General features: G+C 35.2%; 1 protein-coding gene across 3 annotated transcripts in view; it reads right to left on the reverse strand.

Annotated features, from left to right (window-relative positions):
• Positions 1 to 27,671, reverse strand: part of Vps41 (VPS41 subunit of HOPS complex) — a 166,604-nt gene that overhangs the window by 63,340 nt on the left and 75,593 nt on the right. For all 3 annotated transcript variants that reach the window (XM_076836307.2, XM_076836312.2, XM_076836319.2), the window contains exons 7-9: positions 25,126 to 25,191; positions 7,419 to 7,538; positions 5,935 to 6,081 (exon numbers count right to left, since the gene is read on the reverse strand). In XM_076836307.2, coding sequence (XP_076692422.2) covers positions 5,935 to 6,081; positions 7,419 to 7,538; positions 25,126 to 25,191 — 333 coding nt within the window. The remainder of the gene's footprint in view (positions 1 to 5,934; positions 6,082 to 7,418; positions 7,539 to 25,125; positions 25,192 to 27,671) is intronic.

Consider the following 27,671-nt stretch of genomic DNA (forward strand, 5'->3'; position numbering starts at 1 on the left):
GCAAGCACTCTATCACTGAGCTACAATCCTAGCCCTTTAAGATAGTTCTAACATTTTTCTAATGATGCATCCTCTGAGAGTCTACTTAAAAACTACAGTCATGTACTACATAATGACATTTTGGTCTAAAGCAATACATATACCATGGTGGTCCCATAATATTATGTTGCCTAGTGGTATTATGGCCATCCTAGCCTGTTCAGTATTCTATTATGTTCACACAATGATGAAATTGCCTGTGATGCATCTCTCAGAATGCATCCCTGTTGCTAAATGGCCTATGACCCTACCAAATAAAGTCATGGCGGAAGTAAAATGCTCCATGGCTAATCTGACCAATATTCACACTATATCTTGTATTTCTGATAACATTTGTAACTCACTTCACTGTTGTTAAATAATACTTTGCAAAAGTGGCACATACTCTTCTTATCTCAAGTACATTATAATCAGTTACTACATAATCTAAATCAGGGATTGGTAATCATGCTCAAGTACCAAGCCTGTTTGGTTATGGCCTGTAAGATAGGTTTTCACAGTTAATAAAGGGAGCAACAAAGATGGGGAGGGAGATGTTGGGGAGAAAGAGAAGGAAAAAAGAAAGGAAGGAGCAGCAGCAACAGTATGTGGCCTGCAATCTCAACTTTTACTACCAGGTATTTATAGAAAGTTTGCCAAAATTCATATTAAATCATATCTATATAGTTTATATGTATGTGTGTGTGTTTGTGGGTAAACAAAAACTCATATGTGTAAAATTACAGTATATCTCAATCTATATCTCAATTTTTATCTCTCTCGAATACAACAGATAACACATATGAATGTTGATGATATCTGTTTTAGGTTGATAAGACTATGGACCTTTTATACTTGTTTTGCTTTCTGAAGTGAATATATTCAAATTTATAACAAGAAACAAGAAAAATTTATATAAGTTCTGCTATTCAGTTAAGACTGAACCTGAAGTCAAGTACTAATCCTAAACAATTTTTGTCAGTGATGATATGTTTTTCTTTTATCTTTCAGATAGTGATCTTTTATAGCTGTTCCCCTAAAGTAGAGCTACACTAAGGAATATTCTAAATTAGAGAAAAACTCAAAGAGGAAAACAAGCATTATTTCTTATCCCAGCCCCAAAATATCATCATTAACAAACTTATTTTTTATGGAAGCTACTTTTACTCACTTAGCCATTTACTACAAATAATTTAATGTATTATTTAAATATTCTTCCACAACACAATTCTTTAATGTGATTTATAGCATTTTATTTTAAGAATGTACTATAATTTATGTGGTCAATCTCCTTTTTGGCCATTAGATTTTATATCTATCGTTATAAGCAAAAGTGCAATCAACATACTTGAACATATGTTTCCTTAGGAAATAAATTCCTAGATGCTGAACCAACAGATTAATGAGTACACACACGTTAGGTTTTTTTTTTTTTTTCTGTTTAGTTTAATAAACAAGTCTAAATTGTTATCCAGAAATACTGCAGCAACTCTGTACCTACGAAAACTCACGTTCACTCATATAGGACAAAAACCTATGGCTTTGGAAGTCTAAGCCCCTATTTAGGAATCATTGGCTCTCTTTTCCCTTGATTGCTTTTTGACATCTGTCTTCTGTCTATTTCCTATAATTTTCTGACCACTTCCCCAATTTTCCCCAATTCCTTCTCTTTTTGGTAGACTTCTGAGCTTTTTTTCCACACTCACTAAGAAAACTACTAAAAGGTCTAACAGGCACACTCCACAATGCCAAATAACTATTTTAATGTGCTGAAAAAAGTACATACGGAAGTGTCTCAGATGGTTCACAATAATAAGGCAAATATAATAGTAATATTAGTACTTTTTGAGCAACTACTAGGCACCAGTGCTAAATTAGGGTTATTTTCTTGAGATTACCGAGCAGTGGTGAAGACACAAAAGTAAGGTAATTTTGCCAAAGTATGATGGGAAAGCAGAAGCATGCATTGGCAGGGCAGGAACACTTCCTGGAATTTGTGACATGGAGGTGAAGCAGGAAAGATAGGACAAATTTACAAAACAATGTCATAACCTGGAGCCATCAGCTAGGAAATCAATCAGACAGGGCAAGCAAAGGGAGAGTTGAGGTTGGAGAGAAATACAGAGCTTGGATCATACAAAAACTTGGAAACCATGTTAAAGATCAGTCATTCCTCTATAAGTGACTTATAGAGGAGAGTGAAATTATCTGCTCTGTATTCTGGGCAGATTATTCTACCTGCACAGTTTAACACAGAATTAAGGGAAGGTATAAAATCAAAGCCATGAAGACTTCCTAGAAAGATGAGAAGTGGAGAGATTTGAGGGATGTTGACCAAACGCAGGAAGTCAATGAGCCTCTTTCAACCCTCGAGTAACCCTGAAAAGCAACATTACCATGTCTAGAGACAAGAACACTGACACTGTGAGGGTGATCCAAGACCATCTGGCTACAGTTGGAACTAACAGGAAGGCCTGAATGTATCCCTCTGGCCATGCCACAATCTCTCTGCAGACAGGACATATGGCACAATAGGTGGGTGGGCCATTGCTCTACTCCCATCTCTTATCAGTTCTGTAGTCTGAGATTTTATTCCAGCATCTATTTCATAGGTAGAAAGCAGCAAGTATTGGGGTTCTGTAGATAAATGCTACCCTAAGGGCTGGGGCTGTAGTTCAGTGGCAGAGCGCTTGCCTAGCATGTGTGAAGCACTGGTTTAATCCTCAGCACCACATAAAAAATAAATAAATAAACGAAAATATTATGTGCCCTTCTACAACTAAAATTTCTTTTTAAAAAATTCTACCCTAAGTTCATGTCCTACATAGAGCAGATCAATAATTTTAAGAGTACTCTGCATTGATAGGTGGACTCTTACCCAGGAATACTAATCTTTATCCAACTGTCTCCTCCACTTCTCTGCATGAGTGGATAACGGGCATCTCAAAGTGCTCATTCCAAAACAACTTCTGCCTTTTTCCATTGAAACATGCCTGATCAGCAGTCTGTTTCAACTCAGTAAAGGTTAGAAACTTCATCTTTTATTTTCTTAGGTGACCATTGACTTTTTTCTCTTTTACTTATACCCCATATCTAATTATTAACAAATACTATAGGGTCTACTCTCAAAATACGTCCAAAAGCCCATCTTTCTCACCAGCTCCATTATGTTGATCTGAGAAAACATTTTACTGAGTGATGCTGCAGTAGCCTCCTGCCTGGTCTGAAAGAGTGCCCCTCTGCTTTTAGCTCTACACAGCAACTAGTGGTCCTTCTAAAATACAAGTAAGGTCATTTAACTAATATCATTGCTCAAAACTCTGTACTGGCTTCCCTCCTCACTCAAATTAAAGGCCAAAGACTTCCCAAAGGCCCATGAACTACAACATGATCTGCTCCTCCACCTCCAATACCCACATATTTCTCTCTACTATCTTCATCCTCTACCCTCTCCTCCATACTTGCTCTACTCTGACAACAGTTTTCCTGCTGCGCCTCAAAAACAGCCCAATCATTCCCTTACCTCAAGGATTTCCCCACCCCCAACCCAGTTACCCCCACAGGGCTACCCCTTCCCAGATCTCTCACCAAATGACATGTTAGTTATTAGAGAGGCCACCACAGGACCACCTATATTACAGAGTACCTACCCCTATCCCTTCACCATTACCCTTTTTAAATGCTCTTCTTGATAATTTACTATCAACAACATGCTTGTTTAATTTTGCTCATCTACTCTTATTAGAGCATAAATTTTCCAAGGGAAGAAATTTATTCATTTGTCTTTCATGTTTCTGCAACATTACAACATCGCCCGGAATATTTCAGGCACTTGGTAAATGTTCGTTGGGAAAATCTTACTATTTATTTATATAGTGGTGCTGGAGATAAAACCCTGGTACACACCAGGCAAATGTTAATTGTTCTTTGAAGAAAGACCAAGTCTTCACCTTCTCTTCTTTCAGAACTCACCTAGATTCTGAACAGCTGAATGAGTCTAAAGAAAAAGAATCCCCAAGAAATTGTATTGAAAAATTGAAAAAGTATTGGATATAAATTTTATAGATCTTAATTTAGGCACAGTGAAAATGTATTTCTTTCCTATGGTTGCTAGAGACCTGGTGGTTTGAAACAACAGAAATATATTCTCTTATAGTTCTGTAGGCCAGATGTCTGAAATCAGCTTCACTGGGCTGAAATCAGGTGCAGGGAAACATTTCCTCAGAAAGCTCTAGGGGAGAAATTGTTCTTGGCCTCCTCCAAGTCCTGCTGGCTTCGGTGTCCTTATCACCACTCTACTTCTACCTCTGTGGCAGCACTGCCCTGCCTCATCAACAGTAGTTTCTCCCTCCCACTGCAACACACAGGATTGCATTTAGAGTCTAAATACATAATTCAGGGTAATCTCCCAATTTCATAATCCTTAAGTGAATTGCATCTTTTGCCATGTAAACAAACATTTACAGGTTTCAGGGATTAGGACCTCTCTCTTTGGGGGCCACTATTCAGCCTAACAGAGAAAGCATTTACAGAAACAATCAGTGAACTTGTAACATGCCCCTATAGGCTAAATTTCCTGGTCTTTCCTTTTAAGAAAATTACAACTATAAAACAAAGGAAAAAGTCACACTGTCCATTTAAGGAATGGTTAAAATACCAAGAGTATGTTTACTGGATTGGGAACTACACATGTGGGATAGGGAGAGAGAACCACATGTTTTGTTTGTTTGTTTGTTTGTTTTTAAATCTTAGGTTACTAGGCAGTTTCTTTCCTGCTATCCTGAATATGAACCAGTTTGTGTTCACAAAACACATTAAAACAATTACGTGATGTTCAATCTAAAAAGAAGAAGAAAAAGAAAACCTCAATACTATCAATGTAAGGGCCAGGAGGACCTTATCTCAAGTATAACAGTGGTGAGTTTGATAATAATAATAATAATTGCATTAGTAATTTTTATGCTTTACATTTCCAGAGGAAAATAAATTTTAAATAGCTATGTCTCTTTCATGACTCCTCTAGAATTTTATGGACTAACAATAATAGCAGCTAAGAAACTGCAGTATGTCAGTTTCTATGCCAAGCTCTTTACAGTTATTACTTCATTTTTTTTCTCCCAAAATTTGTAAATTGGGAATTATTTTTCTGCCATTTTGCAGAAAATGGCAGGCTTAGAGTCATACAGAAGAAAGCAAATGGACAAGATGGAATTAATCCCAATGTCTCTCTGACTCCAAAGACTGAGCACGTCCATTAGATTAGTGTTGGAATACTCCCTCATACCATTTTCAGCTAATTTTTAGTTATTTTGATTAAATTATTTAATATATTTTCAAAAGGAAACAACTTTTGGCTTTGAAGTATCTACTGTAACAGAATCATTACTAGGCATGAAATAAATGTGAATTCGTTTGAGCTCCATTTTGTAGAACAACTAAATTACATTTATTGAGCCTCATAGGATCAGATAATTATACACTAGAAAATATTCCCAAATCTTATTACTGATAATAAGTATGGGCTTCTACTCCACAAAATTATTAGCAAGCAAGTTGGAAGATGTAGTTTTAACCTTCTCTTTCCACCACCAACACAAATGAAGATTCCAATCAAGTGCTCTATAAATAGCTATAGCCAACTGGGTTGTGGGAAATTTTTTAAAAAGATAAAATAAGGCAGCACCAGCCTGAGAAAGGAAAAGTTTACAAACTGTTCTGCATGGTAGAGAAAAGAAAGGATATCTCATAAAACCTATACACATGAAATAAGTTCAGTCTTAAATTGTTAACACATCACAATAATATTCAGGCAAAAATATTTGTGTTTCAGGAGGCAATTTATGAACTCATATTCCTTTAGACCACCTCAATTGATCTGTAACATTATGGACTTATTATAAGGACAAGCAAAATCACCTTGACAGAAGTTCCCCAGCCAATAATCAGTGTCACATTGTCCTTCCAGCAGAGGCTGCAGGGATACATATCTGGGCGAAGACTTATATCATCCCGGGGCACATTGGTGATTCTTTGTTTTGAAGTAATGTCAAAAATCTTCACACCCTGGAAAAGGAAATGGCATTAGGAAATCTCTACTTGGGAGAAGGAAAATCTATGAACAGGCCCAGCTACATACCACCAATAACCAGTACTGCAAAGTATTGACAGTGTTTGCAGAGCAAAGTTAGAAGCCATGTAAAGAAAATGTTCCAGGGGGTAGGAAAGACAGTGGAACAAGATGGACATCATTATCCCAAGTACATGTATGTAGACAAAAATGGTGTGACTCTGCTCTATGTACAACCAGACATGAAAAATTATGCTTTATATATGTACTATAAATTGAAATGTATTCTGCTATCATGTATAACAAATTAGAATAAAATAAATTAAAACACACACACACATAAAAAGAAAAGAAAATGTTCCTTCTCCACACAAATCCTATAAAAATACCTTCATCCTTCTTATTGGGCAAAGGAATTTTGTTTTACTAGTGGGTGGCATGGGTGATTCTAACCTAAAATAATGGGGAAATGTTTAGACACCAACAACTACATTTTCAAAATGACAGACAAGTAATATTCGTAAGTGTATTGTTCCAATAAAAAATGAGGTTTGGTTTTTGGAAAGATTTTAATTCTGAAAAACCATCTATATAAAGAAAACTACACTTGACATTTCAAAGTTCTCAAACACAAACCTCAGAGTAAGCAGCTCACTACAAATGAGCCAAGAGACCATAGGTTTGCTTCCCTTTCTTGAAGTGACCCAAAAGAAAAAAAAATCCTAAGTAACAAGGTGGATTCTGAGGAGATTTCTACCATTAAGCGGAATGGAACTGACTACTCAAAAGATAACTTAAAATTTCAAAAGACATGCCAGATGAGAAAAAGTCTACTCTTAAAACTTTGTACTGGACCCAATTCATATCAAGTAAATTTTGCAGCACCAAATATTATGATCCTTTCTTAAAAGCAGCCCTAGATTTTTGCCTATGGTTATACTGGGAGTAAAATAGAAATCAGCAATATTCTGCTCTTGTTTCATATCAAGTGTTTCTTGCCCTCGGCCAATAGGCAAATGGTATTTTCAAGACCACATTCCCAATGCAACCCTTCAATTATTAAGATGACTTTTCATTTTCTTGGTTACTCTCCATGCCTCAGGTTTCTTATCCTAAAATAGAGTCCAAAATATGTTGGGAATTACTATATTATAAAAGCCAAAAGCAATCTAATTTCTTTAACTTCCCAGGTAAGATATCACTTACCATTTGTTATCTTTTACAAATGATCACTGGAGCAAGTGGCATCTCCCTTTGTCACAGTCCTATCGATTTGGCCACTCTTCTGCCACCAAACAAGGAAGATGCTTAGGAAGGTAGAGACTGTGCTTACCATATTATTGGCCCAAGCGATCAGATGGCCTCTCCATTTCACGCTCCGTATGTTCCCTTCCCCTTCATGCAGAACCGAAGACTTCCATCTGTTCATCCAGGACCGTTCAAAGAGCAGCAACTAGGACACACAGCATAAACACAGACTTTCAGAAATGGAGAATAATATAATAGAGAGCTTACTTACTATTCTTGCCCATAATGTTACCAAATAACCAACACTCTATGGATTTATTTTTAATTTTTATTTTTATGTAGACTTACAGTAGATGATTTCCATTTTGGAAAGCATTTCCCACACATCTTACACTGTCTGGGACATGTTTTAAAACAGATTTAGTGTTCCTGTTACTACAGAGCCAAACCACAAGATGGCACCAAAATATCAAGCTTCATGGAAAATAATGCACATCTAATCAAAAGATTTGTATCCCTGAAAGTTCTTCAAGTAATGGCTAAAGAACTAATTTATTTGTAAATTGGGAAATAAAAATCTCAGTTTTTCACTGAAAATAGGATTATCACAAATTAAACTGTAGAAATAGGGGCAGTCATGTTTTTCCCAAGATAAATAATTTGACAAGTACTTTTAAGCAGTAATTCATGTTATGAAATAAGGGAAATTTGCTTTAGGATTAAGCTTCTTTAAAAGGTTCAGTAGCAAGAGCCTTTATTTTAAAGCGAAAAAAAAAATCAGTAACTGAAAAAAGAATCTGCGGAAAAAATTTAGTATAACATACAACTCGTCAAAAACTTCTACTACTGAATATAGTTTTAGTAATTCATACATTATATTAAAGACACAAAAAATATTTTTCTTGATATATCCAATTTAAATTCTTTAAGATAATTATACAATATACTCAACGCATGTAATCCTGAAATACATGTAGATCCTTTAAAAGCTGATAACAGATTCCAAAAGTTTTTAGAATTCCTACTATTAGAGGCAATTTCAGTTCACCTCAGTGTATTCTGAATCCTTCCTCACTCCACAACAGGTGAGCACAATAAGTCAAAGAATAAATTCACATTCTATTTGTATTTGTATATCTTTCTCAATAGTTAGGTTCCTATAGACATAAGAGGCGCAAAAAAATTTTTGCTTTTAATTAGAGGCCCTCTTTACAAGCTGAGTACAGCCACTTTAACATGCTATAAACGCCTGAAGTTCTCTAATATCCATGGAAAAGCAAGGAGGCTTCACAACTTCCACAGTGGTAATGGGAAGCAGCGATTTTACTGAAGCTCTTCAGTCCTCCTTCCCATGAGATATATCCTATACATTTTCAAAGATCCTCTAACCCATCTCAACCTCTCCCTTCTCAAGTTCTAACTAAAAAATCATAGCTACAGGGTTGAGGGTGTAGCACAATGGAAGAGTACTTGCCTAGCATAGCAATGGGTTCAATCCCCAGTACTGGGGGGAAAAAATCATCACTACTGAATATACAGTTTTAGTAATTCACTAAAATACCACCATCACTAAAATACCACCCTGTGACCTAGTTAAGAACGTAGTTAAGAGACCCCTTAACTGGGTATGTCATCTGTCTGTGATTCAACCTCTTCTTGTGCCATGATGCAGAGAAAGAGTCAGAAAATCCACTACATTCAACCAATGCAGAAGGATGATGAATGGTTTAGTATTTTGTCAGAAGATAGGTTTGAAATTCAAGAAATGAGGGAAAAGGCTAAGGATAAAGTTCCCACTAAAGAGAAAATCACACTCTACTAACAGTAAGCAACTAATAAGAGTTATTTTAAACATGAGGAACTAATAAGAACATATCATCTTTCATTTACAGCATAGATAGCATGGAGGTAATTATAAGAAAGGGGTGGACACAACCAGCAATCACTAATCATCTGTTAAAAGAAAGAGTCAGCCGAATGACCGGGAGAAAAACCTGGCAGAGCCCAATATCAAATTCCTCTCCCTTACCAATCCTCACCTAAATGATTAACACAGTGTTAAGAGAAGAAGTGATTACAGCTGTATTTGGGAAAATTAAATACGCACCAAATTTTAAAAAAACATCTGAAAAATATGCTAAAAATAATCTCTCAGTGAAGGCCATGATTTAACTTATTTCCAGAAAAAGCCTGCCTACGTAGTAGTCAGCCAGTTAGATATTGGGATGCCAAAATGTCCCCAACCCTCTCTTTGGCCCCTTCTCAGTGTAAGGGGGAATGTGGAGGTAGAATAGTCACTGAGCAAATCTCTGTTGAAGCATGCCACCCACCAGCACTCCAGCACTCCAGGGTCACTTGGGGAGCACAGCTGGGAAAAAAAAAGAAGGCATGCTAGCACAAGAAGGGCGTCAATGCAAAGATTCAGTATTTGACAATAGTGGGAATTATCCAGAGAATAAAACAAATCTCCCATTCCTGACTCCACAGCAACAAGACATCACAAAAAAACAGAAAAGGCCTAAAAAAATTGGTTCTCATTATTATTCTCAGATAACAACAAAATTAAATAATAATCAAAGTACTCTGAGTATGAGAACACACATATAAACCTAAATGTCAGGGCACGTAATCAAAATTTGTAAACAGCAAAAAGTTTATAGATCTGAAAGTTAATCATGAACTGACGTTCTCTATTACCCATGGAAAAGCAAGGTGGCTTCACAACTTCCACACGTGCATGCACTGGCCTCATGAAACAAAACAAAAACCCTTCATAAGCTATGTAAACAGAGAACTAAATAAATGGGAAAAAATACCATTATGTTTCTGGATAATAATGCCCAAAATTCTAACTGAAAAGCTTAAGTGTCATTAAGTTAACTTCTCATTTTAATGTAAGTTTCCCAAAAATTTCAAAGGAATTATTTCTAGAAATTCTGAAAGTGCTAAAAATTCATTTGAAAAAAAAAATATATGAGAACAACAGGAGATTTTTTTTTTAATTAAGCAATTTGGTGGTGGGGGTGAATTTGCTGACAGATGATAAGATGTTTTATAAAATTAATATCCAAAAAGTACAATCAACCCTCCCCACCCCACGCCAAAAAAAAAAAAAAAAAGTACCACACTGATTGTAGAATTGACAAATGAAGGAAAAAGAAAAGAAAGAAATAACAAAGACGAATCAACGTGACACAGTTAGGCAGGGAGTGGGCATGAGGGTGTGTAGGGGAAGAGAAACTACTGAGCACTTCTTCCTGGAGGATCTTTTGGCATTATGGACACAAAACTTTAAAAATGACCACATCTTGGAATTTATGTTAAGAAATTATTAGAGTGAGTAAAGAAGCTACCTATAAAGACTAGAAATGCACTGACAACTGGGTAGTGATTGAATACAAAGTGGTAAAGCTGAATAACTGAGGAGAAAGCATCCATTCTTAATTATTTCATGTGTGTATATCCACTAACTTACAAAACATCAGGGCATATAAAATAGACAGGCAGATTCCAAAAAGGTATTGTCTATGATGTTCCTTGAGTAAAATATGAATATGTATCCATATGTAGATTAATATGATAAAATATGAAAGATACATTACACAAAGTCATAACTCCTAGCAATGGGTAACAGGAAATTTTCACTATTTCTATTTTATAATTATTCTTCACTGAACATGTGAATTATTTTTACAATGTTAATACATTAATGAAAATGAGAATCCATTCTTTTATTTTACAATCAGGTTAACAGAGGGAAAAAATTAAAATGAAAATAATATTAGAAATTCAATGGAACTTAAGAAAGAAGGAATATTCGAGGCATACTGAACATGTATAGAATTAACCTACACAAACTATACCGTCTTTGAAAAACTGTCCATAAAATCTTCCAAACAAACAATTCCAGACAAAATCCAAACTTCCTCTAATGAGTCAGTTCTGCTATACTTGGAGTGCTTCTGGTACAGGAAGAGGCTGAGGCTGTCAGGGCCCTGGCTTCCCTTTGTCTCCACCAGAGCTCTAAGGAATACTTCCAGCAGAGGGCAGGAAGAAAACAAGGACAGAATTCTGAAATCAGTCCATCTCAGGGTCAGTTCCAATAACCTTGGGGACCCTGCTCTAATACAGAAGCAAACAAGCTTCTCCTTTAAGGATAGTTCATAGTACAAACAGGCAAATGCCGTTCTATATAACTGACAGATGTCTAGAAAAAAAAAAAGGTATAATATACCAACTTCTGTGAATGGATCAAATTTTAACTAATTAACATTACAGTTTAAACATCATTCATATTATTTTCTGATGTCTTTTGAATGGTAATATGTTTCTAAGACTTTATCTTCATTTTTAATGGATGAAAAATAAATTATTTGTAAAAAAGCTTAATATGTTAGACTATGTCATCATTTAGGAGAATTTTTTTGGATGCCAAATAATTTTCCAATTTCTTGTTTCTATATGTTTTATGGTCATGCTGGTTTTATTATAGCATAGTGAGTATCATGTTACTACCTTTTCACTGAGGTTGGTGAGCCATTCCTATTTCTTTGTCTTTCTCCAACAAACTGTAAACGCATTGGAAAAAGAAACTATATTTTATATTTTTCTAGATACATAATAAATTTTAGATGCTAATTGGGCTTTCCTGTGTCTACTCATCTTAATCTTGGTCTAAACATATACAATGTGTTCACTCTAGGAGAATCTATGTAATTATCCCAAACACTTCAGTTACCTAGTTCATCTTTAGTTAGTAAATGTCCCCAAACTATTTTGAACATACTGGAATCTACCCTAATCTCAAAAATTTAAAGGAAAGAACCTGGGAATGATTCATATAACTAACATATCTTTGCTTTCAGAAAGGGTTTTCTTATAATGATCCTACATCCAACTCCTCTAGTGTCAGTCTATGTACCCTTTGTTCAAGGCCATAGGACACAACTGTGGTACAACTTGTCAAGAAACTGAAAACTGCTTTTAAGGTCAATCTTCCCCTATTCATTTTAAGTAATTAGTAGCTCTATTCCAGGGACACAAACAGGCCAGAGACTTGGTGTGGACAGTGATGATGTGCCTGTCTGCAGAAGGTTCTCTGGATTGCCACCATAATTATTTCTTCAGCCTCTATGGCACCTAACCTGCTTCTCTCCTCTACATCACCTGCCGGCCCCCTAGAGCATTGATTTCTGCCCTTCCTCTCCACCCTACTTTTTATTCTTTACTCACAAGTCCAATTTTCCATTCTTTACATAGGATTATAGACTAATAATTATGGAATCATTCCATTGGCATTTTCATGCAGGATTTGTAATATTTACTCCACAAAATAATACAGAACTTCACATATGAGAGAAAAAGACCAAATGATCCACTATCCATTTGTTTTTTAAATCCTAATCTATGGGAATTTCAAGCAAAAACACATTTTCTGGCAAGAATGGCAAGGAAAATTCTCCTTTGGTAATTTAAGGAAAGATAAACTACTTTTCTTACAAACATTCTACACTGAATTAACTACCACAAAGCTATCTGCCTCTATTTCACTGACATTTAATAAAATCCATTTCTTTCTTGTAGTCATAAAACTGCCTAGAGACCTACTGAGCATGAATGTTCTACAAAGCATTTTAGGGGGTAAGCCATTGAGCGAACTATCCTTAAAAGCAGCTGGTTAATTTATTTGGTTCATCTTCCACATCCTGTAATATTGAATTGTCATTATCACAATACTGAGAGCAATTTAAGCTCAATGGGAGCTAAGTACACAGAGAGGAAAAGCTGTTTCCAAGAGGTTTGGGTTTTTTTGTTGTTGTTGTTGACGATGGAGAAAGTATTTTAGGGCTTTATTTCCCATAAATCCACATTCTAGCAGTCAGCACTCTCTGTACTTATATTTCAATAGGAGCCCTCACATCCCAGAAATACACTTTATTCTCCTATGTTTTGTGCTGATAAATCTATCTAGTGCTTTCCTACACTACACAGAGGTATAAGGAAGCACATTCCAGAATCTCCCACATGTGTAGCAAGAATCCTATCAGGTTGTAATAAAGCCACCAATTATGATAGCCTAACGCCTGTGATTATCCTCATCCACCCTTTGATGGAGGAAAGGAGCATGACTGGCCCTGTTTTAATCATCCTGTATTCTTTCAAGTTTATGAACCACTTGGTTCCTTCGGGCTTTCTCAATATTGGTAACACTGCATGTTTTGAGGCACAAAAGAAAGGAAGAAAGACTGGGCAGGGGCACCAAACTAGGGAGAATGTGGGATACCCAGGTACGTTATTATAGAAAGGACTAAGGGGCTTGGAAGAAAGAAACTTCATTACAGAGAACCTCTGCTAGGTTGGAGTTGATTCTCAAGATAATAAAATCAAGTAGAGAAATGAAGAAATGGAAAACCCAGCAAATTAGAACACACCCAGTAAAGACAATCTTGGTAAAAACAGACAAAATGGTCATAATGATGAGGATGGCCTGTCACAGAACGTCTTAAATATCCAAAATTTGAAGATTATGAAAGAAATTTAAAAGGTGATGAAGATGAATGAGAAAACCAGACACTGTGGATAAGACCCAGATGGTGGTTGGCTGCTCACAGCAAAAAGAAATCTTTGAATCCTGAGAAAGGAAGGAGTAACCATGAACCTACGGGAACAGATAAGCACATTTTTCTTCCTGCTTTGGCTCAGGATCAAAATTTAAAATGAATGGCATTTTTAAACATCACCAACAGTTTTACTGTCTCCATCAAGATAGAACATAAAACATAGGAAGAAAGAGGGAATTTCTCAAATATATTATAGCTTTAAATTCAGTGGTTATTTTCTGGACATGTTATAATCCTTCAATTTCCCTTTCCTAAGGTAATTTAACATGTTTAAAAGAAGTTAAATACAGAGCAAATATTTATACCATGGAAAGTCTAGGTACACAGAAGGATTCTCAGAGCTCCGTTGACTGGTCACTTGCTTATAACCAATATTTGAGTAAACATTTTTCCAATGCAATACAGACTTTGGACAAGTGCTTAAAGTTAACTAGTCTTTTTTAAAAAATATTTTTATTAGGTATTGATGGACCTTTATTTATTTATTTGTTTGTATGTCGTGCTGAAAATTGAACCCAGGGCCTTCATACATGCTAGACAAGCGCTCTACCATTGAGCCCCAGCCCCAGTCCCTTAACTAATCTTGAGAAAACTACATAGCCAGACCAATACCGTGAAATTTAAAAAACACTGTACAATGTAAGGTAATAGCTAATTTATCACCCAAGCAATCCAAGCTACAGGTTCAATGTGAACAAAATAAGCTAAATACAAAGGGTGCCATTTATGAGCAGTTTCCTTTATATTAAAAAATACAGATAACAGACATATATCTACCTATCCATGTATATGGGTTAAGCAATCAACTATATCCAATATGTGAAGTAGGGTCCTATTTAAACTAATAATCTACAACTTCTGCATATTCAAACTCACATTTACAAATATAATTTCAGAAATTATTGGAATGTGTATTAATAATTTCACCATTTTAAAGGACAATCTTCTATATGGATGCTACAGGTTTAAAATAGCTGGTTATTAATGCCAAACACTCTGGGTTTGTCTTTCAGTCTTCCAGGGCTAGGCTCAAGGTCAAACCCCTTCAGTAGTAGGGTGGAGAAAACACAATATCATCCACTGGATGATTAAACTTGAATTAATGTTCTGTGCAATAAACAAGTATCTCTAATTTTAACTATATATTATCACTATTATAGATGGATGATCAAAGGGAGATACTTGCACAGTTATTATATGAAAAAGAAATGCAAAACTGCTAAATCTTAAATAACATAAAAAGTTATCTGAACACAAGGGTTTATGTACTTGAATAAGCCCTTCACTCAGCTCAAAGTGAAGAGAGAAAAAATAAAGATCAGAACACTATCTACAGAAGAAAACAAGTCAAAAAAACCTGCCCTCACACTTTATAATCGACTTGTGTCATCCTGATGAAAAACAGGGATTAATTGAGTGCAATGGTTAGTCACTGAGAGCTTCCATGGGAGTGGCAGAACTGATGGGTTCTGGGCCAACTCACATCCACACGGTCATGTATAGTCATCCTCTCCCTACACACCTCAGTGTCTAAAGTCTCATTTAGACTCCTAATGTTTCCCTGAGAACACAAATAATTATTTCAGATTTAATCAAAACTGAAGAAAAGGCTGCAGGCTATTTAGTAAGCAGCAATAATTTGTGCTCAAACTGACAATAAATATCAAGTAGACCACCTTCATCGTCCTGGCTTCCATGGTAGTATTAAAAACTTCCCTGAGCAAAGAATATAATCAGGAAAAAAATCAAAAAAGAAGATACACAAATTGCTAATAAATAAAAGTGTTCAAAATCTGTAATAATTAAGACATTGAAAATACTGGCAAAGAGGATATGGTGAAACAAGTACTCACACACAGCTGATACTTTTCTGGAATGCAATTTTACTTGGAAGTAAGCATTAAATGCCTAAAAAATAATCATAATCTTTGACTCAGTAATTCTAATCCTAGGAATCAATGCTACAAAAACATTCACAAGAGCAGACAAATTTCATGCCCCAAGATTCCTAGTGTCGGCTTTTTTTTTTTTTTTTTTTGCAGCATGATTTTTGACAATCAAACACTGGCTATAACCTATATGTCCAAAAATAACAGAATGACTAAGAAAATTAACTAGATCCACAAGATAAAATATTATTCAACTATTAAACAACACTGAACTAAGAGCAGACTTCAATAAGGTAGGAAATTTCATATATTACCCAATATTAAGTTAAAAGAAGATCTAAAATAGTTGAAGTTACCAGACAAAAATACTATTGGTTTGGTGCATAGCCTTTCATGAATATACCCACAAAGATAATCGTATTTACACACACACACACACGCGTGTGTGCAAAAATTATAATCAGACCCTATATATATTTTGGTAAAGTAACCTGGACAGAAGCAATCTATCAAATGTTGGGCATTTGATTTGTTCCCTCTGAGAAAAAGAAAAGCTGACATCCAGAAGTTGCCCTGGCATTCAGAGATAGGCCTTGATATTTTCCTGATGAATGTAAACAATTTAATGGAACACCAATATCAGACAAGGCCACTCTGTGAACAAGAAGGATCAAGACAAAATAAGACCAATTCATAATCATGTCTAAATGAATATTTTCCCCAAATAACCACACAGTCATCCTGGCTAAAAGGAGAAACTGCTGCTGCTTTGCCAATTATGACTTCAGCCTTGGCTTAAGTCTTTTCTTGTTCTTTTTTTTTTTGGCGGTGAAGGTTGAGGGAATGAACCAAGGGGTGCTTAAACACTGAGCAATATCCACAGCCCTTTTTAATTTTTTATTTAGAGACAGGGTCTGCCAGTTGCTGAAGCTGGTTTTGAACTTGTGATCTCCTGCCTCAGCCTCCTGAGCCTCCAGGATTAAAGGCATGTGCCACCACGCCGGCTTTTCTTAGTCTTCTGGATAAGATTTATTAAAAAAATGTGGATGTGTAACCGATGTGATTCTGAAATCTTTGTAATGTTTTGAATAACCAATAAAAAAATAAATAAATAAATAAATAAAATATTTATTAAAATACCCAGGTATACAATTACTCTTGCTTCCTGACAATATGCAATCTGGAGCAAATTCCTGCTTCCTTAAATGTCCCCCAGATCATCTCTCACCTGCTCAATCCTACAATCCCTTTTCCTTAGCATCCTCTTCATAATACCTACAGGGGTCCTGGAGATCTTTGGCTGCAGGTCATTTATACAGCTAATTCACAATTATTAGATTTGGTTTGTTCTGATTCTCACTGTTACAAACATCAGAAGAATGTTGGCTGAAAATTAGAAGGAAAAACAAAACAAAACAAAGCCAACCAAACCAAGGTGAGGTGATTCCAAAATGCTTAAAGACAAAGAAATATTACAAAATAACCTCATAGTGAAACTTACATATAAATACACATTACACATTTTTCACTCTTAAATGCCTCAGAATACTCATTTTTCTACCAACACCATTTTGATTAGTTAATAATTTTATAACTATATTCTATCAATACTGTCCTATTTAATATTCTTTTGGAAACCTACCACCCACCATTCCAGAAAGCAAGATACTATATATGTATAGCACCTAATGTGGACCTTGATACAAAGTTGTGTTCAAGAAGCAGATACAAGCCAAAAATTTCTGTGAAATGATGATTTAGTTTATACTAGTGATGCCAATTAAAAATGGTTATAATCCTAACACTTTGTTTTATACAGAGCTTCATTTAAGAAAGAAAGAGAGGGCTGGGGAAGTGGCACAGTGGCAGAGTACTTGCCTAGCATGCATAAGGCTCTGGGCTTGATCCCCAACACCGGAAAGAAAGAAAAGAAAGAGTAGTGTGAGGGAGGGAGGGAACCTCTTAGTATTAAGAATAATCAATTGGTATTAAAAGATGATTTGATTGCTCCAGGAAGAGACAGTGGGCTTAACATTGGAGTTCAGGTAAAAGCTGCGATGAATGTAGTTAACATTACACATGAAAAAATTAGCTGAATTTATTAAACAGAAAATGTCAACAAGAATTTGATGTGTATGACTCAAGGGGAATGTAAAAGAAAACAAATTTGCCATGGATACATTTCCCTCACGCCATCCCTGATAGGCACCAAAGAAACTGAACATCCTACATAAAGTCATCAAAAATAAGCAACTGATATTTGAGACAAATGAAAAATTATGAAAGCAATGGAGAATGCCTGTTTTTCAGACTGACAACTATTTTAAGCAAAAGATTTCTATTTTTAGGCTCATCCAGTCTAGAATATACAGAAATCCCTGCAAAAATATACCTTAACAATATAATTATTTTACAATCTGGTTCCACATACCTAAAAAAGAGTTTGTGAAAGTTATGTTTGGGTTTTATTTTCTATTAATTGAAGGTTAATCAGTTTTGGTACATTGAGACACGAAATGAATTTCTAGGAATGGAATGACAATTTACAATAGAATGTAGAAGAAATAAAGGTATTTATTTTACAATTGTTCAACATGTAACCAATAGGACAGAAATTTGGTACTTGCCTGCAGTTTAACATAAATTGACTAAAAAGCCTTAACACAAAAATTTTTAATTTATAAAAATATGCAGTGACTTCACTTGAAAGCTACCATCAGAAGATCTGGGTGATTAAAGTGTGCATATATAAGAGTGCCCATGACCAAAGCAACTGAACTTGCAGAAATATCCTGAAGAGTCAAATGTTGTGCACAGTAGACTTTTAGAAAGGAATAATGTTAAAATCCTTCTAACTCTAAGAACTCCCAACTCCAAACTGACTAGAAAATAAACAAACACACAAAGAAGCACCTTGACATTTCATGTTTAGTGATCACAGAAGTAGGAAAAGAATGCTTAATCAATCTCAATTCTAAAAATATTCAGCAGGGACTGGGGGAAATGGAGAGATTTTGGTCAAAGGGTAGAGATTTTCAGTTTTAAGACAACTTATGGGGATCTAACACTCAGTGTGGGGACTACAGTTAATAACACTGTATTGGAAAACTGAAATTTGGTAAAAGAATAGACCTAGAGTGTTCTTATAACAGTCAAAAAGGTAACTATGTGAGGTAATGGATATGTTACTGGCACCGATTGTGGTCATGATTTCACGACATCTACATATTAACTCATCATGCTGTACACATTAAAAATATGCAATTTTTATTTGTTAAATATACCTCAATAAAGCTGGGGAAATAATTTTGAAATACTTTTTAAAAATTTATATTTTTAAAAGAAGCTGGCTTATGCTACCATGTCCTTCAGGTAGAATTTCCCACCACCCTTCAGCCCCCAACAGTCAAGTGCTTCTCATTTCATTCACGCAGGTCCTCTCACTTGCTGACTGACATTTTCCAGCTTACAAAGCAACTTGTCCCTTTGGCCAGGTCCCTTTATTTTATCCTACAACACCACTAAACAGCTGACTATCTCATTTCTAAAAATGAACTCCACTGCAAACAGTATCACAACAATTTAATAATTTGTCACAGTAGTAAAAACAGTCATTATGAAGTGTACTTTGGAGTTCAAAGGTTAAGGTCACATGAATATGAGGTTTATCTTGTGGACAGAGAGAATTGTACAATTAAAAATAAAAACATATAGTAGAGGATAGGAAAGGCAGCAGAATACAACAGACACTAGTATGGCAATAGGTAAATCAATGGATGTGTAACCGATGTGATTCTGCAATCTGTATACAGGGTAAAAATGAGAGTTCATAACCCACTTGAATCAAAGTGTGAAATATGATATATCAAAAACTATGTAATGTTTTGAACAACCAACAATAAAAATTAAAAAATAAAATAAAATAAAAAATAAAAACATATAAGGTCTACATGGAAGATTTATTTCTAAAACAGAAATTTCATTTGCTATGTTCATTTATTAGAATTCTTGCGACACATGAAGGCTACACTTAAAATGGTTCATGCATTTGAAACCTCTCTCCAATGGCACTTTGGCACTTTTAAGAGACGGGCTTTTTCCTTTTTTCCCCCCTCCAACATGGAAACAAAACAGAATTTAGAATAAGCTTTTTATGCTCATGTGTCAAGCAGTGGAATCCATAAATCCAGCTCTGGCATTCAACTACTAAGACGTTACCTTGAAAACCTAAAATAAAAGTTTATGCCAAACAGAACTAGAGCCTCCTATTCTCAGTACCTTGTAGATAAGAAGCTCTCTCTAAAGACCTAAGCTGCTAGAACCTTAAAAAGGAAATATCAATAAATGTGTCAAATGAGGGTTTCAGGTTTTCTTTTTCCTGCCACACTGCTATTTTGCAGCACTATTTTAAAATCGATGTTCTAATTACTTCAATTTCTTTTACAGGAATCAAAAACATTAATAACATTAAAACGAGTAAAATATTAACTGGGACATCTCTCAATTGTTCTTTGAATGAAATGAATACCTCATTATAGGACCTCCATTTTCCTACTTAGCTCTTTCCTACTTAGCTCTTCTCGTCTGTTGTACTAACCCACTGTTTACAGAAATTTGCATACAGTTCCAAGAATCAGAGAACAGATGATCAAACTGTACATTAGTGTTCTTAACGTTAAGAATGCCTTTATTCCACACTACATTTTTATCTGGCTAGTCTTTGCTCTAATTTGTTTGAAGATTAAATTGTTTCTTAAAGGCAGATGGTCACAACCTCTCAGTCACATAATATCTGTCTTCATTCTCATTTCCCTCATGATCTGCCACCTACTCCAAGCAGAGGAGTCTTGGCATCCACAACTATGATTATTGCAAGGTTTACCACCATTTGCTAAATGCTGGCTTTTTCAAACTTGTTCTGCTTATGGTGCTACTTTAAAATTGTAATTGAAGCGATACGCATTGCAATTGGGCCAATGGTGTTTTTGCTTTTCTCATTTTTCAAAGGTATAAACTTCCAAAACTTAGTTATAGATGAGTACCTCCTCTTTGCTAGCACTTTCTAAACGAAACAAATCATTGCATAATAGTCCTCCCTTCTTAATGTCATCTTCTAAAATCTTTGGTTTTAAAATCAAAGACATATTTATAATGAAATTAGAAAAAACACTTCCTGAAATATCTTCAACAAAATAAGCAGAACACAATAATGTCAAAAGCATGTAGTATCAGTGATCTTTAAAAGTGTATACAGAGAAGATACTGTGAGCACACCAAGAGGGTGTACTGTATACAAAGATGTCATCATAGTTTATCAAATAAATGTTACTTTTTACTATGAAGTACACATTTACATAATAAAGACATGAGTCCAAAGTTTGTATGCTACAAATCCTTAGAGGACACCCTTAAATTTTTAAAGCCTCTAATATAAGTCAGAGAAATTATACTGGCTTTTGAAAAGGGAAAGAACTGAAATTCAAAATGTTATAAGAGTAATCATTAACTTGTTTGTCATCCTATAAGTAATTATACCAAACTTAGTGGCTCTAAAACCCAAAAGGTGAAGCTGAAAATGTCCTTCAGTAGAGCATCTACCTAGCTTGCATAGGCCCTGGGTTTGATCTTCAGAACCATAAAAATGAATAAATACATAAAACCTAAAAGGGGTGCTGGCACAAGGATAAACATACAGATCAACAGAATTCAAAGTCCAGAAGTAAAACCTGACATTTATGGTTAACTGATTTTTTCAACAAAGGGGCCAACACAAGAAGAGTTGTTTCAACATGTGGTGGGACAAATGGATAGCCACATGCAGAAGAATGAATTTAGAACCCTACCTTACATCACTCACAAACATGAGCTTAAAGTAGATCCTCGACTGAATTTAAGAGGTAAAACTGCAAACTCTTTGAAGAAAATATAAGCACTAATATTTATGATCTTGGACTTGGGTATCTTAGATGCAACTTTGTGCTTCTAAAGATGTCATCAATAAAGGGAAAATACAGCTCAGAGGTGGGAAAATATATTTGCAAATCATATAACTGATAAGAAACATGCATTCAGAATACATAAAGAATGTTTACAACTGTATAATAACCCAGTTTAGAAATCGGCAAAGAACTTAAGTGGACATTACTTCAGAGAAAATATGCAAGTGGTCAATGAGGACATGAAAGGAGATATGTGACATAATTAAGTCATCAGGGAAACAAAAATGAGCATCACAATGGGATACCATTTAACATGCACCAGGATGGCTATAATCAAAAAGACAGACAAAAATGAATGTTAGGGACAAAGTGGAAAACCTGAAACCCTCAGGTATTTCTGCAGAAGATGTAAAATGGTACAGTCACTTTAGAAAAACAGTTTGACAGTACCTCAAAATGCTAATAGAGTTACCATATGATTCAAAAACCTTGCAATTGAGAAATGAAAACACATAGCCACAAGAAGTTGTATAAAATGTTCACAGCAGCATTCCTCATAATTACCAAAAGGAAGACCCCACATGTTCATCAACTGATAAAGCAGATAAATGATAAGATATACCCATAAAGTAAAATAATATTTCGTCATCTCAAGAAATGAAGTACTGATACATGCTACAACACACATGCACCAAAAACACTAATAAAAAAAGCCAGCTCTAAGATTATGTATAATTCCATTTATATGAAATGTCCAGCATAGGCAAATTTACAGATAAAGTAGATTAGTGGTTACCTAGACATGGAAGGAAAGGAGGAAAGATGATGTGGCAAAAGGATTTTTTTTAAAGGGGGATAAAAATGTTCTAAAATCATATTGCTGGCTGCACAACACTATAAATATCACTAAAAACTATTGAATAGTATACTTTAAATTAGTAAACCTTATGGTATATGAATTATCTATCAATGAAACCATTAAAAAATCTAAAAGAAAAATTACTTAACATATTGAAACCAACATGTGTAATCACATGCTTTTTCATTTCAAAATATTACACATGTACATTTATCAGGCCCAGTACTAAGTCTTGTATACAACAATGTTTAAAACTTACTATATTTTAAAAAATTATTTTAATTTAGAAATTCTAATTTGGTAATAACATCATTTTTAAATTCTTTTTTACCAGATGAGCTGAATCGTTTTTACTTAGTCTCATTTTATTTACACATTAACATCTTTTTGTGCTTCAAAAAAGAAATGCACAGATGCATTCCTGGAGAATTGAATAAGAAAAGGGGAAGTCAGAATTCTTCCTTAGAGAAAACTGAACATAGAATCACCTATAAAATAGTCAATAAGTGAAGAGATGAATCAAAACTCTGATGTTCTTACTTGAATTCTACTTATTTTATTGTTTATCATGTCTATATCCCAAAAACTCCAAGTTCTTCCTATATAATCTTGCCAACACTGAGATGCTAGGTAACTGCTGTTTCCACAATGCTCACTTACTTTACTCAAAAAATCTGACCCAAACTACCAAGTTCACACTATTCTTCCTGTAAATGTTCAAATACTAAATATAAGGGTGAAGAATATGTTATTATGTAACCCAGGCATTCTGCAGGTAGACATGTGTAGCAAAATTAATGAAAATTTGATGAGATTACTGTTATCCCTCACACAAAAAGTGAAAATTATTAAACTTCACAAATACATAAATTGTTAAGAACCAAACTAACACAGGAGAATCTCATCTTCAGATTCTGAGTCCTACCTGGAGAGTAACATTCCTATTATGTTTCTTATTTCTAATATCTTTAAGAAATAGGGGATGGTAAAATCTCTAACTCCTAAAATTGGAAACCAGAAGTCAAAAAACTGCATTAAACTATAGGGAAATATTTAAACCAAAGTGATTCCTCAATATTTTAAGTACAATGTAGATTACTTGTAAGAAGACAGTAAACATCTTCAAAGCAGACCCTACAGAACCAATAAGGCCTCTGATAATTGCAGCCCGAGCCAATATTTTGAATGCAGCCCCTCAACAGACCCTTAGCTGGAACTTAATTGCTAAGCCACTCTTTAATTTTCAGATTATGAAATAATAAGCATTTTTTGTTTAAACTCCACCAAAGCTTTATCCTCACTGTGTTTTAAATGAAAATGCAAAAGCTCAAATCACGGCTAAGTGAGTTTATGCTCTATCACACACAAAATTCTCCAAAAATGTGTTTAATAAAGAAATATATGTGGAGTTTTAAAGCTACTCTTTCCTAAGGCTGAAAAGGGCAAGGAAGGGAGTTACTTTTATAGGAGTAGATGAGGTATAGGTTTATAATAGAGAATGTGACAGTAAGTCTGCAATTAACTAGTACCACGAATATTTTTACAGAAGGCAAATCAGACTAGAACCAAAGAATAACAATGGGTTATGAGGTGGAAGGAAAGGAGCTACCTCGCAAGCAGAAATAATAGTCAATCTTGGCTTCATGCCTTGGGCTCAAATCAGGATTCCCCAGACCTGCCCCATATGCATTAAGGTGACTTAGGGAATGACCAGTATACTTTTCTGCCATCATTCCATGAACTACCAGACCCTGGGGAAACAAAGGATAACTATAACATTCAAAACAATTGAGTAGCTGGACCTCAAAAAATATAGTATATACATACTGTATCTATATACTACTTTAAAGAGGTGGAAAAAAAGGCACAGACTACTTGCTTTTCACTGGCTCTAAAGCGAATAAGCAATAATATTTATAGTTGCAGTATGGATAGTGTTTTGCTATAAAAATGGCTTTGAAAACATTTCTGGTTAATAGATAAAAATTGACTTATACTATCAGCAGAATGATGCTTTAATTTGAGAACTTATTAGAATTACAAAGATAATCATGTAGAGAAAGGTTTCACTGAAATAATAAAATGTGCCAGGAACAAGATAATACAGAGTACCAATAATTATCCTAAAATGTTATCAAAGCCTGAAAGAGATTTTCTGTAAAGGGGAAAAACATCACTAATTTAATTGCTTTTTTTTTATTTTTAAATGCTGCCTCTTTTTTTGTGGAAGAGACAATATATCAAATCTCTAGGTGGTAGACGGAGTAACATCTCTTTTAATCTTGTCCTGTACCTACTTCAAAGGAAGGTAGTGAAAAACACTGAGGTCACAACAACCCCAAGAGATAATGTTCTTACAATTTCATTACATTTTTCTTTCTCAAAATTTCTCCTGAAGAATAGTTTAGACATTAAAGACAAATTACAGATCAAATAAAACACCCCTCAACAGCTCCACATCACGACAGAGACACAAAATATTTACCTTCTTCCCTCCAGTCACAAACTGCTTGCAACTGGATCTCACAAAATGTGGGTGTACAGCAATGATCTACAAGAGAAAACAATCCAAGCCTAGTATAAGAGTCACAGTTAAAGCACTGAATGAAAACCTTTTATACATTATGAGCAGCATGACCTAAAAGCTGTCCTAATACCTTGGTACAAAGTAATACATGCAGTAATATTCTGAGACTGAGTTTTGCTCTTTTTAAAATTAATTATTTATTTTACAGTAGAATGTATTTTGACATATAGCACACAAATGGAGCACAACTTCTCATTCCTCTGGCTGTACATGGTTTAGAGTCACTCCACTAGTGAAATCATACATGTATATAGGGTATAATATCTGTCTTTTTCTACTGTCCTTCCCGTACCCACAACCTCCCACTCCCTTGACAGCCCTCTACAAACCAAAGCTCTTTAATTCTTCCCTATGAGTTTTGCTCTTAAGTGAAAATTCTCTGAAGTCAGGTCAAAACTCTAAGGATAAAAATGATTAGTTCTAATTTTCACTCAGTGAAGACCCCCTATAAGCAGATACCTCCTCTTCAGAGGCAACAAAGAAGGTCTTTAAGGTAGCTGGGTGTCAAAACTATTGGTAACTAAATACAATTCATAGAAAAAACCCACTGACTGAGAGAACCTGACTACCTCCTTGTTCAAGATGGCTTCCACGATGAATGGCACCAAGTGGAAGAGGTGAGTCAATATAGCCTCCCACACAATTTCCAGTTATACCAAGGTTCCGTCAGAGGTTGAGGCAATAGAGGTAGAGGACCTAAGAGGTATGGAACTAATCATTAGGGTCCTCACCCCTGGCCCCAAACCTAAGTTCCTGTCCCTGTGATTCTCATTAGCTTTCTATTCAAATCTCTCCTCAGTCCCTTGTTATACAGGTCTCTCCCAAGGCTGCTCTTGTTACCAATCCTTGTTACTGCTAGTGGCTTTACGATTATATAATATCATTGACATACAGAGTGTAGGGGGCGGACAATGAAGGCAATAATGATACTCTAGTGGCTCCAATTAGCACAACTCCCTCTTTTGGGGCTCATTTGTTACGGCTCTAAGCCTGCATATATTCTGCCTTTTAAACGCCAGACTATCCATAAAACCAGCAACTTAATTAATTTTTATCTTTTCTAACATTCGACTAAAAACATTTATTAATGGACTAATATATTCCCCTTCTTCAACAGAATATGTTAACAGATTTCTTTCACACTGTCATTTTTCGGGCTTAACATAGGGCCCTTCATTTTTTTAAACCACTCCTACCTCTCAGGTTAGCTTTCCCTTCAACACATTCCTAATCAATCCTAAACACTAATATAGAAGTATTTACATATTGTATTGTTTTACATTCTTAAAATCTCTGAAGAGTCCTTCTAGTTCTCTCTTAAGGCAAAACAGACATTTTTGCAAATGAAAAACATCATTTTCCCTGCTTCCTCCCCTTCAAGTGTAAGAAAATAAAGCCACTAGGGCCACTGCCATAAACTGCTCCTCTTTCACTGCCCTACTTTTGCCATAGTTGGGCTGAGCCTCACCTTGTCCCTGTCTCACATGCAGATAGAGAAGGCTTTTTCCAAAATTATCTACCCTAAATGGTCAATCTCACTGCTTAGTGCTGCTCCAGTATTTTTTTCTATTTTCAATCTTTCCCTCTTTACCAATTCTTACCATCAGCCAATATGTGATCTGCAGAAACGTTCTCTAGACATTGCCTGATTTGTCTGCCACATAATCTATCTTCTTTATTACCAAATTTCCTGAATGAGAAATAAAAGTACTGGTTGTTTTGACACCCTCACCTCCAATTTCCTCTTGAAGTTGTCCTCACTGTGATCACCAAAAACGTCATAATTACCAAATAAAGTATATTTGATTTAGTCTTCCCACCATTTAAAACCCGAGCTGCCTTTGGCACTGAGACCTACTTCTTTCCCCTGGAAGCCCTGTCTCTTTGGTGTGCCTGACACCATTCTTCTGGTGTCTAGCTCTTCTGGTGTCTGCTTCTCAGACCACTCCTTTACTATTTTTGCTTCTACCACCTGAATCTTTAAATTTAGGATGCTCCAGAATTTCAAGATTGGTCTTCTCTTCTCACTCTATAGCTTAAATGGAATAATATCTTTTAAAATGGGTTTATCTTACTCAACTGCGTGTACCAACTTTGTATTTAAGGGCCAGAATCTATCCTAAAGTCCATACTCATGTTTCTAAAACCTCTGTAATACAATGTACTACAGTTATCTAAATCTAAGACCAAACTAGCAATGTCCTTACTCAAACCATCCCTTAATGCATTCTTACGCCATTATCAAAGCAAGAACCTGAATTTACCTTCAGCTCCTCTATTTTTGATCATTCTCATCGAATGTACCACTAAAGCTAAAAAGTCTACCTCCCATGGGCTGCCTAAATTCATTTTTTCTACTCTATCTTAAATACTTATGATCACTTTTTTACCAAGTTCCTGATATCTTTCCCAGAGTATTCCATTAGCCTGCTGAATTGTCTCTC

Source organism: Callospermophilus lateralis, chromosome 1 (assembly GCF_048772815.1).
Source record: "Callospermophilus lateralis isolate mCalLat2 chromosome 1, mCalLat2.hap1, whole genome shotgun sequence".
Classification (NCBI taxonomy): Eukaryota; Metazoa; Chordata; class Mammalia; order Rodentia; family Sciuridae; genus Callospermophilus; species Callospermophilus lateralis.